Source organism: Leguminivora glycinivorella, chromosome 11, assembly GCF_023078275.1.
Source record: "Leguminivora glycinivorella isolate SPB_JAAS2020 chromosome 11, LegGlyc_1.1, whole genome shotgun sequence".
Classification (NCBI taxonomy): Eukaryota; Metazoa; Arthropoda; class Insecta; order Lepidoptera; family Tortricidae; genus Leguminivora; species Leguminivora glycinivorella.
Window position 1 is genome coordinate 22,153,937 of NC_062981.1, and position 17,598 is coordinate 22,171,534.

At 37.4% G+C, this 17,598-nt stretch overlaps 1 protein-coding gene across 1 annotated transcript in view; it reads right to left on the reverse strand.

Moving 5' to 3' along the window:
* Positions 1 to 361: 361 nt before the first annotated feature.
* The window catches only part of LOC125231177 (ski oncogene), a 116,274-nt gene continuing 99,037 nt past the window's right edge, over positions 362 to 17,598 (reverse strand). Inside the window, exon 2 of the mRNA XM_048136541.1 lies at positions 362 to 5,990. Within this exon, the coding sequence (XP_047992498.1) occupies positions 5,502 to 5,990 (489 nt within the window). The 3' untranslated portion in view covers positions 362 to 5,501. The remainder of the gene's footprint in view (positions 5,991 to 17,598) is intronic.

Sequence of the window (17,598 nt, forward strand, 5' to 3'; positions counted from 1 at the left end):
GTTTTCTATGTATATAAGTATTTATATATTATATATATCGTTGTCTAAGTACCCACAACACAAGCCTTCTTGAGCTTACCGTGGGCCTCAGTCAATCTGTGTAAGAATGTCATATAATATTTATTTATTTATTTATTATACGGACATTACGGACGTCCCAAGACTATCTACGATGTTATAGGTAATCCCTCATGTCTCATATCATAGTCTTGACACCTGTATACATCGCCATTTATCTCAGGCATATCAAACTCTGGTGCAATATTTAAGACTACCCATATTAAATACGTAAGGCTTTATGAATATGAAAATGAAGTCGGTTAAAAATTTAATAAAGCTTTCCTAATATGAATAAAACACGTTTTGGAAATCATTTCATTTTATTGCTCCACAAGGTATTTATAAGCATTTTTTCTGGTAAAAACACACTTCAAAACCACATGTTATGGACATGTGTGTGCATAACAGAGTCTTCACCTTAACTTCTAAACTATCAGGTACTTTACATATACGATCTTTTGTCACCGCTACATAGTTTTATTTTAGATTTACTTAACGGGGAGAAACTATTTTTAAATTAGAAATCATTTGCACTAGTGAAATAGATGTTTTAAATATTGCTTTAGCTTTATAAGTCTAAGAGAAGAGAAGTGCAAATGATGTCTAAGAGAGCTTAAAACAATTTTCTGATTAACACACACAATTTCATAACCAGACTGGCTTAAAGTCGATTTGAAAATAATTTACTGTTACAGTCTCTAAATTTAAACACTAACGTGGGTTAACACAGCGAACAATCACTAGATGTCGCTAGTATATTTTCTATAAAACGCTGATTACTCTATTTTTATAATTTTTCTTTGACACCAGCGCCATCTAGTAATCTTAACCACAAACCCCAAGTTAAAAAACAATACTCCATAAAAAACTAACTTATATACAAGTGACAGTTAGTGTTGCTAGCACAAAAGAAAAAAATAAAAGTGCCACCAATAACTGCCCAAACAGCCAGTACAGCAACAGCCTTCTCAATTTGGACTTATTTGAATCTGGGCAAGATATTCCGCATTATTAAAAACTGGAAGAACTAAGTTCAAGTGTGATGAGTTTCCTGTAGACTCATGTCAATACGAGCCGAGGCATGTAACGCGCGTATGGTGTAAATTCATCTGTGTTAGTATCGAAAGTTTGGAATCATGATGACGAGTTTAAAATGCATAAAAATACAGCCGTACTAATATAGATAACACAATTCTGGTCCCTCTACATTGCTATTTAAGTATGTTTAAAAAACTTTATTGGGTGTGTAATGTGTGCATGGATAGGTTTATGGCATTATTATGGTGTAACTCCTGCCATACTGATAAGAAAAAGAAATGCACAACAAATAATTCGTCCAAACAGATGAATTTACAAATCGAAACAATATCTACTCTGTCACTCGCTTTTGATGACTTGCTTCCAAAACGATTTACGTATTAAGAATTACATCACTGAAAGGAACGGCAAACTTTTATACATAATAACAACAAATTTAACAAGGCAGTGACAAATATTAGAACGTTTCAAACGCGGTACCCTTAATTTTACTTTTTAATTATGACCTAATAATAAAGCTTAGGCAAAAGCATACTGTTATACTACTGTATCTGGCAAAACGCTCCGAATCCAGAGCGTGGGTGCCATTAAAAAATACTACTGTCATTTTAATGCTGTTACATCGACAAATAATATTCACAAAGACAAAATCCAGTTTAGAATTTATAATAAAAGTAGAAAAAATTCATTTATTGTGGTGTTCGACTGTCACTAAGTGACTAATTAAGTGCATATTTAATGTAACTCCGTAATGTTGCCTGCTAAATAATATTGGCACGGAACAAGACTTCATTCATACCTAAGCCATTTAGAAAACACAATATGTAAAAAACTATATGTGGGTAATATGTGGCACTGAAGCTGTAGTAGTTTCATGTGTTCTGCCTACCCCTTTATGGGATACAGGCGTGATTTATGATTTATGTATGTATGTAATATGTAAAAAAAGGTATTAACATATTGCACATAACAACATTAGTAAAATGGGCCGATATGTATTTTTTATAAAGGTCCTTAAAAAAAAAACATTAATAAATAGTCCAAATCAAAAATTAAAAGAGAATATATGACAAGCGGTTTCATAGTCTGAGTGACTTCTCCGAGATAACCATAGGGTAGCGGATTAATTGAGGAAAAATATGCAAAGCAGGTATATTCACTATAATCCAATAATTAAAATAGATTCAAAAAGAGAGTAATTTTGGGTGGTGTTCATAATGTGTTTTCTAATCTAGCTGGACATTTTTCGACTTTACCATCCCAAAGGCAACCATTTAAAAATGACAGCAGTCGTTTACTGTTGTTTACTTTTACTTTGCGACTTTCACAATTTTTAACAAATGGATGTATTTCGTTAACGCACGTTCATTGAGATCACAGGAGTACTTTATACCCTGGCAAATCACCAATCACAATAAAAACTTTGTCTTTTCCTTTCGTCTTATTTAAATTTTGATTTAAAAACCAGTAATAAAATTAGGGTAGATTTAGGCAAGAAGTACTGCGCACAGATAATTTTCAATACACTTTTAATGATACTACTGCCATCTGTTGACTGTGCGAGTAATTAGGCGCCAAATTGACATCAAGGTAATCTAATTTTCAATAACGAAAGAACCGTAGACAATTGTTTTTATCGCGCCTTACCCTAGAGTTTAGATTTAACAGCCTGGCATACGTACCACATCGTACTTATAATACGTTATTTACATGTACCGCAAGTCTCTCACTATCTTAGCTTAGGTTTAACAAAGGTTTTAAGAAATTAAAAAACAACCTTCAGAGTTATCCCAGAAAAGAATACACTTGTTATTTAGCACCATTAAAATATTTCTCAATAACAAGACAGTGAGAGACCGTTTGTGAAACTTTTCCATCGGCACAATGGATACATTACAACCTACGCTACGAATTAAAGCGACACTTTAGGTTAAGTCACAGACAATGGCTAAGCCATGTTTAACTTTTAAATTTGCAAAACCCGGATAGAAATTTCATAATACATTAAAAACTTCATTAACTAATTAGTAGAAAAGAAATAGTTGCCAATAAATACTAAAAATATATTTACAATTAAAAACTATTTAGTTTGCCAAGCCAAAATATCATAGCACCAAAACGTTAACAACGGTACTGACAGAAAAGTTTCAGTACAACAGCTTACTTTACTTCAATTATATATACCGAATTACCGACATACAGTCCGTGTCTAAATTAACTCTAAGTTTATGTTTTAAACAATAAGTTATTCTCATTACACTCGCTTGTGGTAATAATATATTATTAATAAGTAAAATGGTAATTATTTTCTCAAAATGTCTCTGACTAGAGATATAGCCTAACCTACAAATGAAACTTAACTTACTCTACTTTTTAACATAGCACTCTTTAATAAGAAGAGATAATCAGAAGTTTTCACAATTTGTGGCATTTGAGCTTTGCCAAAGATAAAAAATTATATTCACTTTTAAAAAAAGTGAAATTTTATTCCACTTTCCAAATGTATAACTAATACAATGACACACACAATTTTCATTGCGCTTCGCGCCATCTCTCGGCCGAGACGTTAGTTCGTAACTTTTTTAAATTTGAGACGTCCTTAAAGTCATAGACAAAATAAGAATCACTAATAAAAATGTTGCCATTAGAAAAAATGGGATTCACACGTATTGCGTACTGTATGTACATGAATAGTAAAAATACAAATATTTACAAGTAACAAAATTTTACTCATAGGTAAAATTGATTATGGTCTAAAAGAAAAATGCACTGTTACTGGCAAAGGCCATAAAATGGCTGTAGAAAAACAATAACTTTAGAAAGTTCCCTTCACAGATCCACAAAATGTTACAAGAAACGATTGATCATAATACGCCAGGGGGCATTGTGATATTTTCAACCGAAAGTGTATGCCTTGATTTTGTCTACTATGGTGGTGAAAGTTATGTCATACTAAAAAGTTTATAGTCCTATCCTATTAGACATACACTTGGCCTAAATAAACGACCCTGCTAGATTATTCTGTAACATGTATCAATAAGTATAATGCGCACATTTCTTGAAACATGGATGTACAATAACCTCACTTTATGAACAGATATGGATTAACAAATTGGAAATTACCAATAATTTAAAAAAGGCGTCGTAGTTTACCGCTTATGAGCGTTTACGAAACAGTAACACGAAGCTTACAAATATTAATATTTATACAAATGAACGTACATTTTGTCTCGGGCAGTGATTTTTTATTGCTCCAAATCAAAACAATTTTAAATCTAAAAAGAATTAACCAACGCTCCTCCTTATTTTAGCCAAATATAATTTTATTTACAATGAGGTAGAATGCGGGATTTTCCCTTATTTAAGGTTTAAAAATTTGTTGGCCTCCCATACCGTTCGGCATAAGGCGTAGTTCCTCACAGAGCGAATGATGCTTTAAAAAAATAACTGTCATCTGCAGGGGGCCATTTTGGCCAAATAAAAAAGTCCACTGATTAAAATGTTACCAGCACATTTCAAAAATAATGCATAACTCAATATGAATTAAAAAGAATCAACATATAAATTAAATAATGGTATGAATGAACACATCATTCGCACAGTAAAGACATCTTATCCTACTTAAGTATAAAATAGCTGACGTCAGGCACAACTTTATTTCACAAAACTTTACTATTCTGAAGAAACATTTTTGTCAAGTCCTTTTTATCTCCACCATATCCATACAACCTTCGCTTATTTTTTTATCGTGAGGGTACTATAGTATGAGTGCGATTACTATTTTATTATTATTTGGTATGGTTTGAGGTTTTATACAGAGTTATTTAGCGTAGAAAAATATAAAGAAGTTAACTAATCTCAGCAGTATTCTCGTAATGTACTTTAAAACCTGAATGTTCCCGCCATTTTGTCCCGGAAGCGACACAGAACGGGCAACACAGAACGGGCAACACTGAAACTATTTAAATATTAACGTACGAACCTATTGCAAATAAATTTAAAAATAACCCTGTATAAATTATGCTTATGGTTGTAAATGTTAAATCTATTTCACTATATTTATGTGAGTATTCTGATAATTATTGAAAAAAGCACAGATTGAGGTCCAGGTAACAGAGGTACCTTGCAGATGGCACGACGAAGAAACTACAAGTGTACAATATAGTGTACAAAAATAACTTAAATAACTTCAGAAAACTGTACTTGATATGATTATGTACATCGGAAAGTGTCCAGTGGTAAACCGCCTCAACTACCGTACCTACAAAAAATGTAAGAGTATAAAGTATAAAGAGCGGGTCGGTCCCGGAAGGATATTTACAGGCGCTTTCTCAAGCGAATCTTTTGTACTTTGGAGACGCGTCGCGTCAGCGGGAGCGGAGCCTGGTGATGACGGTCGTCGGTCAACAGGGCGGGTCCTGGAGGGGGGGCGAGGCGCCGGGGCGCGGCTTGGCGAGGCTCTCGCGGCGCGCCAGCTCGGCCTCGCGCGCGTCCAGGCGCGCCTCCCGCCGGAGCAGCTCCGACTCCCGCTCGTCCAGCTGGCGCGCCAGCTCGGCCAAGCGCGCCTCGGCGTCCAGCAGGCGCGCGGCCAGCTCGGGGTCGGCGTGCGGCGGCGGGGAGGTGGAAGACGTGACGTCGTCGGCGGGCGGCGTGTGCGGCTTGAGCGCCACGTTGGGCTGGAAGTCGCGCTCGAAGCGCGTGCAGTCGGCGACGCGCACGACGCGCTCGGGGTGCTGCAGCGCGGGCTCGCGCTTGCCCCAGGGCCGGAAGGCGGACAGCGCCCGGTAGTGCAGGTAGGGGTCCACGTACAGCGCATAGCCGTAGTCGTCGCCGCGCGCCTTCTTCGGCGGCGACTCCGGGGGCTCCGGCTTGCACACCACCGTGTCCACCACCTGGAATTGAGAAATAACTAGATTAAGTAACGTGTTTCTGTTTTTTTTTTTATGATATAGGTGGCGCACGAGCAACGTCTGATGGTCTTTTATCACAATGTTTTAATACATATTGAGGTATGCCCACCCAAAAAGAGGCCATTATTATCATAACAATTTTGGCTACACATGACATGTATTTTAAAACAATGAAGTATCGTTTCTAATGTGTACAGGGTAAGAACTTGACAAAGTCAGTCAGTTTTTTTTATTTCATGAAAGTCAGTCAAGTTTTTCTTTCCGTTTAAGGGTAGATGTTGTAACTGTTGTAAGAAAAACGCCGGTAGATTATACTCTCATATTTTGTACCTTTTGAACGGTATATAGTCTGACCAAAAAGAGTAGAAATTAAAAAGTGGCAACATTTTACTGACATCCCTTTCAAATCAATATGTGTGAGAAAACGGGACGACACTACGATGTTGCCACTTTTTAATTCCTACTCTTTTTGGTGCATTTTCTGTCATCAAATGTAAAATAGAGTCCTCAATCTATGTAACTAAAAAATAACTGTAATAGAAAAATGTGGGAATATCTCTCAAATATCGTCCCATGTATTTTATACGAAGAAGAACAATCTGCTAGGATAGCATACAATTTGCCAAATTAATGGAAAACTCACAGCCTCGAGCAAGACATGAAAATCGAAATTTCTTATTCGAATAACTAAAAACATCACTGCAAAAGGCAGAATCTTCATTCCGCATTTCGTTTACTTCAAAAACCTGACATCGCACGAAACTAAACGCACGTCCTCCGCCGCAGGCGGTAAATTCTCCAGCCTTACATGAAAATAACGCAGCCCCCCTCCCCCCGTCTGCAGACGTCACAACCCCCCGCCCCCGGTCGGATGTAGGTCGAGGCTCAGACGACCCCCAGACGCACTGACAGATTATTGACAGACGTGGCGAGAATGTCGGAATTCGGGTATGATTGATTTAATAAACAAGGGTGGATTATGGAGAGAGTAGCGGAAAAATGTGTCGCTAATATATTTTTTAAGAGTGATGCTAACTTAATTATCACTAGAGATAAGAAAGAGCCAGTAGAATTTTTTTCACATAATATGTCTAGTATCAGACCTAGAAATAGGAATCTTACATGAACGTTTATGCCAAAGTGTAGTTTAGACGCTAAATTTAACCTTTTTTTTTTATTGTCTGGCTCTTAATAACCCGCTTGCAATTTTTTTGCAAATTTTTTAGGCCTTTTTGTACGTATAAGTTGGCAACACTTATTCAAATCAATATGACAGACGATAAACTTTATTTGGTGAAGTATCTCCCAGCTTTAACAAACCAGCACTATTAATAATCGTAATATATCGTACCGTGCTCATATTAACGTCTCAAATCTCATTAATAATAGTAGCTACTGTACACACGGACACAATCCATCAAGTTTCGATATAACCTCGATAGCATTCGCGTTGCATGTTTATTAATGTTCTGGCCATTCAAATCGTCTGTTAAGGTGTGTAGGAATGATTTGCATGCAATACTGTATAAATAAGTACCCAGGATGCAAGTTTTTGTGCTCCGTTTTCTATAAAAGTCGGAAGTCCATTACATTACAACGAATTTGAAGCGCAAAAACAATGATGCAAAAATAGGGCCGAACAGTGCGCACTAATAACATTTGATTTGAGTACCTAAAACAACAGATGTAGGTACCAGCAGCGGCTGGTCTATACAAACCGATTCCCACCGGCTTGCCTAAAATTGATTACTAGTAAAGTACCTAATATTAAGGTATATTTGTTTTTACTGTACATTTTGTATGGAAGAACCTAAATGCTATGATTTTTCGGATGTTGTAGTTCTTTGAAAAAAAAAAACAACAGGGAATAGGCTAGTTTCCTAGTAGTCAAATCAGCTTCTTTTTAAAAGAACTATCAAAACGATTTGCAAATATGGAATTACTATGAAATACTGAGGAGTGACGTCACCGTCAATTCATTTACTTTATATCTTACTCTTTGATTTATTAAATAGAAATTATGGTTAAACATAACTGTCCATATTATTCTTCTAATTATGTGGTGCTTTATTTCGTGCACTGCATAAAATATTTTATTTTAAGTAGGTATAGGAAACTCTCCTATTGTAGTACCTATTGTATATATATGCTGCTTCTATGTGACTCAGCTCCATATTCCATACTTAATATAAATTTAATTGTGGATTAAAACCAGCCAGTTAAAACCGATATACAAAACTACAGACAAGTTTACAAGTTTACACAGTTGTTGCATACATCGTTGTATCAAACTTTATAGAGAGTAATGAAGTTTGGTATGAACCGAAGAACCTTAATCTCCTAATAATAAAGTATGATATTGCTATTAACTGTACGACACATGGTATTGCTGATATAATGTTGTATTTACATGAAAACGTCAAGGCCACATTTTTTCTTCTCACCGATATATAGATTGCACTCTACGTATAACCGTGTGCCAAATGATTTATTTCGGCCCGAAACTTTTAGTTATTTGGCAACAAATATAAACCAAATTATTTTAATGATTTTCAAAACTTTCAAAAGTGATATACCTAATGATAAAACTTCAGGCCGTCCTTTACGCACTATATGTAAGTGCGAAAAGAACGGCCATACGTTTTATCGTCTATAGCGCGACCATGCTTGCCTGCCTGATCACTTATTTCGTCGATATGTCTATAATTCCGCAAACTTTTGGGCGTTCCCTCGTATGGACCACTTTTCAAACACTGTCCGACTGTTTTTCTCTACAGGTGCCGTAGCCAAGTGGCATTTCTGCGAGGCGAAACGAAACGGAAACGAAACGCCGCGAAAGGTAGTCCGGCTCAAGATACGGCTCAATACGCAAGAGAGATAAAGATAGATATCTACGAGCGTTTCGTTTCGTGAGCGTTTGTGCCATTCGGCTACGTAACCAGGTAGTACAGGTCAATTTCTCAACCGAATATCGTGAAATTAATAATGTAGGTATACAATATTTAAGATTTTTCGGAGTCAGTATTTGGAATTCTCATAAGGAAATGTGCGTGGTCTTTAGTAGTAAATTTATCGTCTCCTTGCTTTGTCACTGTCAGCATGTAGAATAAGCGGAGACTAAGCTAGTTAAGGTACTACAGAGATAGATGCTGTAGAACCGAACCTAGGCTCTCCCATTTACCTGATCCGGTCGGCAAAGGGCACAGAGGAAGGTTAATGGCCCGTGGGGGGGGGGGGGGGTGAAAGTAAAATGGCCGACTTGAATATCGCCAGTACTGGGTACTAGTGTACATAGTAACTATTTATTAATCTGTGGTACTAGTCAAGTTTAGACTTTACCATGGCTATTGCCTACAGAGTTGCAAGTTTATGGGGCGTATAGTGAGTGAAATCCATACTTCCATACTACCTCTAAAATGGGAAAGTGTGTGTGTCGGTTTTTTTCGGACGGACAACGTCCTTCACGGCAAAACGGAGCGACGAATTGTCGTGATTTTTAAGTGGCATAGGCTACTTTTTGTCTCCTAACGCGAGCGAAGCCGCGGGCAAAAGCTAGTTAAATATATTTTGGTACTCGCGCCGTGTGATGTAACACATAGTTCTTTGGTTTAATTCTATACTACTCTTCTCTATGTATGACGTAAGAATGTTTCTCGAATATTACACCCTAAAGTTTCCGAATTAGGTACTAACTTAGGTATTAAAAGAAGTGTGTCTACAATGGTATAGGATCAAGTCATACCGACGACCTACTTCAAATTCTTTCAGTCATATACAATCAAACACTTGCTTAATTCCATTTAACTTTTTTTTTATTGATTTATCAAAAATTACAATTTACTGTAAACTAATAAACTAATAGTAATATCTCCCGCTGTTCAAGATATAGGGCGCTGGTACCATTAATTAATACAAGAGATAGCCAGATCTTAACCATGGACTCGTAAGACGAGGAGGCGGGCATAGACAAAACAACCCGTGCGTACGGTAATGCGGAACTCTGTTGAATAAATAAACAACAGGGCTGCCACTTTAATGTAAGAAAATTTACAAGTATTTGCGGGAAGAGAAAAATAGTCTTCTCTTCAGACTAAGCATATACTTAAGTACCTACATTTCATCGCTAATAAGCTCAACATTTTATGAAATCCTGTAAGATTTTTCTCATTAAAAATTTTTGCTCCCTAAATTTTTTATTATCACTGGCACAAAAAATCCCACATAAAACATATTTAGATTACGAAAAATCTCAATCTAATCAGACAGTAATGGCAAGCTGTAGAGAACCCGTAGATCATTTATTTAGGAACTTGACATGGCTCTACAGACATTATTTAGAGCGGCGTGAGGGGAATGCAGGATAGGCTAGGTAGTTTCCTATACTTAAAATAAAATATTTATGCAGTGCACGAAATAAAGCACCACATAATTAGAAGAAAAACATGGGCAGTAGTTATTTTTAAACATAATTTATATTTAATAAATCAAAAAGAAAGATATACAGTGAATGAATTGACCGTGACGTCACTGCTCAGTATTTCATAGTAATTCCATATTAGCAAATCATTTCGACAGTTCTTAAAAAATAAGCTGATTTGACTAGCAGGAAACTAGCCTATTGCAAGGAAGGGATAAGAATTAAACGATATTTTTAAAATTTAGTAAAAACACCTTTTGACGACCGGTCTGGCGCAGTCGGTAGTGACCCTGCCTGCTACGCCGCGGGTTCGAATCCCAGTAAGGGCATTTATTTGTGTGATGAACACAGATATTTGTTCCTGAGTCATGGATGTTTTCTATGTATAAAAGTATCTATATATTATATATATCGTTGTCTGAGTATGAGTACCCACAACACAAGCCTTCTTGAGCTTACCGTGGGCCTCAGTCAATCTGTGTAAGAATGTCCTATAATATTTATTTATTTATTTCAAAACAGTAAAAATAATATCGTCAACCCTATCACGCAGTCGTCAATGGCCGTTTGTTTTGACATAAACGCAAAATGGCGCGGATTCCGCGCGCGCCATCGCTTCGATTTCATTAAAACTTGTGTTGATTTAGCGTTCTCTTACACGATTACCGACAAGAATGCTGTAATGGTACTAATGGCCGATGGAAACTTACAATGAGAATATAAATAGTCCGTTTAAGAATAAGAATAAGAAAGGTTTATTGCCTTATACATACAGTTACAACAAAATACATGCAATTATTAAAAACTATTACAGACGAGTTATATCTATTAATATAGTGAGTAAAGAGATATTTTTTTTGAATTGGATTTTTACGCTATGTATACGCATAGGGATTACGACTACATCAAAAAATGGCATTCTGTTTAGTCCGTCAGTTAGATCGTCCAAAAATACTGAACACATATTTTTCGCTTTTTCTAATTAATGAAAAAATTCAAAGATATAGAGCATCAATGTTAGGTTCTAAACAAATGCGATTATTGCGTATACAAGTTTAACACCAGTTTAACAGATTAAGAAAAAAGCTGTCACGTCAATGTCACTTAAATTTGTTATTTTTGTCGAATATAAATATTTTATTTTGTAAAATAGTGATAAATTCTAGTACAAACTTGTAATATATGAACAGTTACTTACCAGCGCAACCTGATAATATATCTGAACGAAATAAGTACGACTTCGCAGTAAAATACGTCCGGAACGTTATTGGTTGCTCCTGTCAATAAGCACTATTTCCCCGATATCCTTATAATGCTTCGCACCCCGCCTAACTCTCATAAAAAGGTACGTCCATCAGCGGGAGAGTCTTCGGAAATATCTGTCGGCTCTACAGGACAAACTAAAGATGCAGATCAACCTCTCCAGCCTACCAACTCTGACCTAGAGGTCAACCAAACTTTCATTATTGAGTCGACCGCACTAGAATCTGATGAGGTAAGTGCGCCTAGTATGGAACGAAATAGTCATGTCAACAAAAACAACAACTCGCTAAATCAAAAAGAATTAAATGTGTTGACTAATACCACGGAAAATATATGTATTTCAGATTTCACCACCAAGACCCACACCACTAAGAAGGGAAAACCTAAAAATGAGGCTAATGAAAAAGAAGATCCAAGAGTCACAGAAATCCAATATGCCGTAATCAATAATGTTCAAATGTTCTCAGAAATTACAGGAAAAATAGCAAGACTAACAAGCGACCTTATCAGTGAAAAATACCTTACTGCATCAAACAAACGAACCATAATTTCTCTGATGGATAAACAAATACATATGGTTAAAAAACTGCCAAATATTGTTAACGAATACAAAACTACGGAACATGAATTCTATTGTAACAACATAGAAAACATTCTGAAAACAGAATTTAAGTCCCCAATTACGGAACTACAAAATAGAATCAGTACAATGCAAACAAATAGTCTTTTACACATGAATGAGATCCAAAAGGAAATAGATAACCTCAAACAAAATATAAGAGAACTTCAAATAGCTCGCACCGCCCCTGCTGCGCCGTCTTCGCGCGAATATGTGAATGAACCAAATGGCCAGAGAATGTCATATGCTGCAGTCGCTGCAACTCCCCCAACTACCAATCACCAAAAACAATACGACTATAACCCTGTACCCCCCAAAACAAGCTTCACTGTGCTTCTCGAATCTTCTGACCCAACATATACAGGAGATGACATCATTAAAGAAATTAAATCATCAGTTGATGTGATTAGTATGGGCATAGGCATTGCTAGCGTGAGAACAACTAAAAATAATAAAGTTGCCATCACATGCGACACCGAACAGGAACGAGAAAAATTAAATGAAGCCTTGAAACAGAAATCACCCCATCTAGCAGCATCTTTACCAGCCTTAAAGAATCCGTTGGTGCGTTTCACAGGAATTACCCCTGATTTGACTAACGACCAAGTAGTAGAGGCGGTATCCAAACAAAACAAAAAGTTAACTGATAATATACCAGAACAAGACTTTATTCTGAAACCCATTCGCACCACTGCAGGACGCTCCGGCACCACAAGAAACATCATCATGGAAACTAGCCCCGCTCTATGGAGTGCGCTCATTAACACAAAAGTTAAAATTGGATACTTACAAGTCTTAGTCTTAGAACAGTCACCGGTGTATCAATGCTTTAAATGCCTAGGATACAACCACAAGGCAATCAATTGCCCCAACTCAACCAACTGCGGTTTTTGTTCAGAAAAACATGATACTAGAAGCTGCCCAAATAGAAATAACATTCCCCGTTGTGTCAACTGCTGTCAAAAAGATGAGAGGAAAAGCTGCCATCCTGCATACAGCCAGGACTGCCCTGAGTGGAGAAAAGCAGACAAATTAGCACGAATGACTATCAGATACTGCTAAGGGCACTCAACCGCATTGTCCAGCCTACAACAACACTCCACGACCCACTTCACACAACAGAATAAAATTTCTACAAGCCAACCTGGGTAGAGGATTTGCGGCAACACATGAATTCAAGCAATATCTCACTTTACACAAATACGATATTGCTTTCATCACGGAACCATACGTGGGAAAAAACAATATTCTAAAGGCTATAAGCGGCTACAACCTATATCAAACTCCATCAATCAGCAACAGAGTAAAAGCCTGCATAGCTGTTAAAAGCGACCTTGGAGCTTCCTCGGTATCACCCAGCATTGTACCAGCAACCTAGCTACAGTACAGTTAAGCTTACGGAACTCCAAAATTCTACTCACAAGCGTATATATCGAACCTGATGAAGACGTATCTAACACTCTTCTACATCTAGAATTATACTTACAATCAAACAGGCATGCAAAACATATCATTTGCGGTGATTTCAACGGCTGGCACACAATGTGGGGATCTACTAGGAATAACCAAAGAGGAATAGACATGCAAGACCTCATCATAGCAAACGACCTCAACGTATGCAACATCGGTTCAGAACCTACTTTCGAAAATTTGTTTCAAGGACAACTCAGATCATCGATCATCGATCTCACTCTCGCATCAGGAAACATCGTAAATCACATTCAAAATTGGAAAATTAATCACGACGTCTCACCCTCATCTGATCACCACGCCATTGAATTTTCTTATTACCTAGAAAATGAAACGCCACGAAAAAACATCACGAAAACTACCTACAGGTACAATACCGATATGGCAGACTGGCAAAATGTGACCTCCAAAATAAAAGAAGAAGTGATATCAGCAGGTCTGGAAGATCCCGACTTTGACAACTTGAATGAAAATAAAATAGACGAATACATAAAAAACCTCAGCCACGCAATCTTACGAGCCTGTGACTTAACTATCAAGAGAAAATCTAACCACACGAAAGCAGTATGGTGGACGGAAGACCTCACTAAACTGAAAAAGAGGGTTATTCACTTGCATCACCGAACACAAGATCTTAAAAAAGGCAATAAAAATCTAGACAACATAATCAAAGAACAACAAGACGCCAGAACCGAATATGTTACCGCTATTCACAAAACATCATCAGAACACTTCAGAAGTTTCTGCTCAAACCAGAGCCATGAACATGTTTGGACTCTTACCAATAAACTGCTAAAAGATGTTCCCCAGCCGCAACCCACAACAACTTTGAAAATATCACCAACCGAATACACTAACTCAAGTAAAGAAACAGCTGAAGCCCTCATGCATAAGTTTTTCCCCGACGATAACAACTTAAATGATAATTACCAACAACAGACTCTCAGAACTTTGATAAACTCCCCTTCAAATGGAAATAATGATAACTATTTCACACAAGAAGAAATCATAGAAATGAGCAAATCAATGAACTCGAAAAAAGCTCCAGGAATCGACCACCTCACACCTGACATATGTTATCATTTCATCGACACATACCCGATGCTCTTTACCCGACTCCTTAATCGCTGCCTACGACTTTGCTACTTCCCAAAGTACTGGAAAACCGCGTTTATAAAGACTATCCCGAAGCCTAATAAATCCGATTATGCCGACGTCGCCTCCTACAGACCCATAGGCTTACTTAACGTTTTTGGTAAAATGTATGAGAAACTGATAGCAAAAAGATTAACGCATCATATGCATATTACTAATACAGCAAATCCAAAACAATATGGCTTCAAAGAGCAAAAATCAACTACTGATGCACTAGCCCATGCAATCGACATCATGAAGCAAGCTAAATCTCAAAAAAGTTAGTGGTTGCCATATCACTTGATATCCAAGGCGCTTTCGATCATGCTTGGTGGCCTGCACTATTTATACGGCTAAAACACATAAATTGCCCAGGAAACATATACAAAGTTATCCAAAGTTACTGCTCAGATCGCACAATATATCTTAATTACGCTGATGCAACCTCCACCAAGACACAAAACCGAGGCTGCGTTCAGGGATCAGTACTTGGACCTATTATATGGAATCTTATAATGGACAGCCTGCTAGATACCTACCTCCCTGATGGCAATTACATCCAGGCCTATGCTGACGATGTTCTCCTCATCTGTACAGCCCGAGATAAACAACAACTACAAACTAACACGAACCATATCTTGCAAGTCATATCTCGTTGGGGCTCAGGAAATTATCTTAATTTTGGACCGGAAAAAACTCAAATGATCACCTGTACCCCTAAAGCCAAGACATGCTCATTTTTCATGGATAATGTAACCCTAAAATTTTCTGACAGTTTCAAACTTCTTGGAGTAGTAATTGACGAAAAGTTTAAGTTTATCCGTCACTGCGAGTACATCATTAAAAAGGCGCAGAAGCTATTTGGCAAATTATGCCATTATATTCGCCCTACATGGGGTATACACTCCGCCAATATATCTATAATATATGAACACGTAATAGAACCCACTATAACGTATGCCGCAGAGATTTGGAGCAGCGCTACTAAATATAAAAAAGTAACCAACGCCCTACTCAGTCTACAAAGAGGGTTTGCAATCAAAATCATCCGAGGCTTCCGTACGCTCCCTACCATCGCTTCCATAGCCCTAGCAGATCTCATCCCACTTCATCTGAAAGTCAAAGAAATAGCAGAAATTGAACAAACCAAACGCACCGGAATCAGCAAACACCTACGCTCAGATATTATTCTAGACACGAAAATACATCCAGCAAAATTACTTCACCCGTCCCAAAGAATATCAACAGAGATAAACAAAGTGAACAACACTGAGGACCTCGAGATTTACAATACTATAGATATGCATCACATTTACACCGACGGCAGCAAACACGACGGAGGAGTTGGCGCAGCATTTGTCATATATTATCCAGACGGCAAGAGAACCATCAAGCAGATAAAACTACATGAATGTTGCACGGCTTTCCAGGCAGAATGTGTTGCTATAGAGGCAGCCTGCGAAACATCCCTAGAATTGAAACTCCAAAATATAACCATCTTCTCCGACTCCATGGCAGCTCTTCAAGAAATTACTAACAGAAGCAGCACCAACCACACCGTAAACAAAATCCACAAGGCAATTAAACTGTTACAACAAACTGGGTCCATAACTTTCTGCTGGATCAAAGCACACGTGGGAATCGCAGGAAATGAGGACGCTGATAGAGAAGCAAAAATCGCCGCTACACTTCATAACACTCCTGACTTCGACCGGATCCCCGTATCTTACATAAAACGCCTTTGCCGAACAGAGACCAAAGAAACTCATAAAAACATATATATAAGCTCTACCACCGGACTGCACTTAAAAAACTGGCTACCAACATTGGACGACATCCAAAATCTCAGAAATAAGATTACGCTATCATTCCACCTCACCCAAATTCTCACCGGCCATGGCTATCACAAAACGTACCTCCACCGCTTCAAAATCACCCCCGATGACCTATGCCCATGTGATCAAACCACTCCACAATCCATAGACCATCTCCTTAGATATTGCCCTAAATTTATAAACCCACGTCTCGACCACGAAATCATATGTCAAAATCTCAAAATTGACCCTTATAACCTTTTGGAAATTATTACAAAAAACACGACTCTAGAATCATTCTGTAAATTTATCACTTATATAGTTAACCAACTCAAAAAATTTAATGGTACATAACTCATTATCATTCATTTATTCATCAGTACATTATTTCACATATTTCATTATTACACACAGATTTTATATACTGTGCATACAGGAACAAAAAAAAAACACGATTATTTGAATTCAGCCGCCCGTATCATTCGCGGGGACTGGAATCAGAAGTTACAGGATTAAAAAAAAAAAAAAAAAAGAGCATCAATGTTCCGGAGTGGGGGCTCGTGACGTCACTTCAACGCACTGTACCGTCGTCATTTTTTGTTTAGGAGAAAAAAGGAAAAATACGTGTCTAAAATTCTTTGATATCTAACTGACGGACTAATTCGTTTTTAACACGCTTTTATTAGGTCGTCGTGTATGTAACTATGTATGTAATGGAATCTAAGGAAGCTAATTTAACCATCTTCCAGGAGTCGTAGCGTAATGAAAATTGGCAGCTATATGTAGTTCCGATGACAATACAATAATATGGTACTGTTGAGCTGATCTGATGATGGAGTCGGAAGATATGAACTGGAACTACATGATGGAACA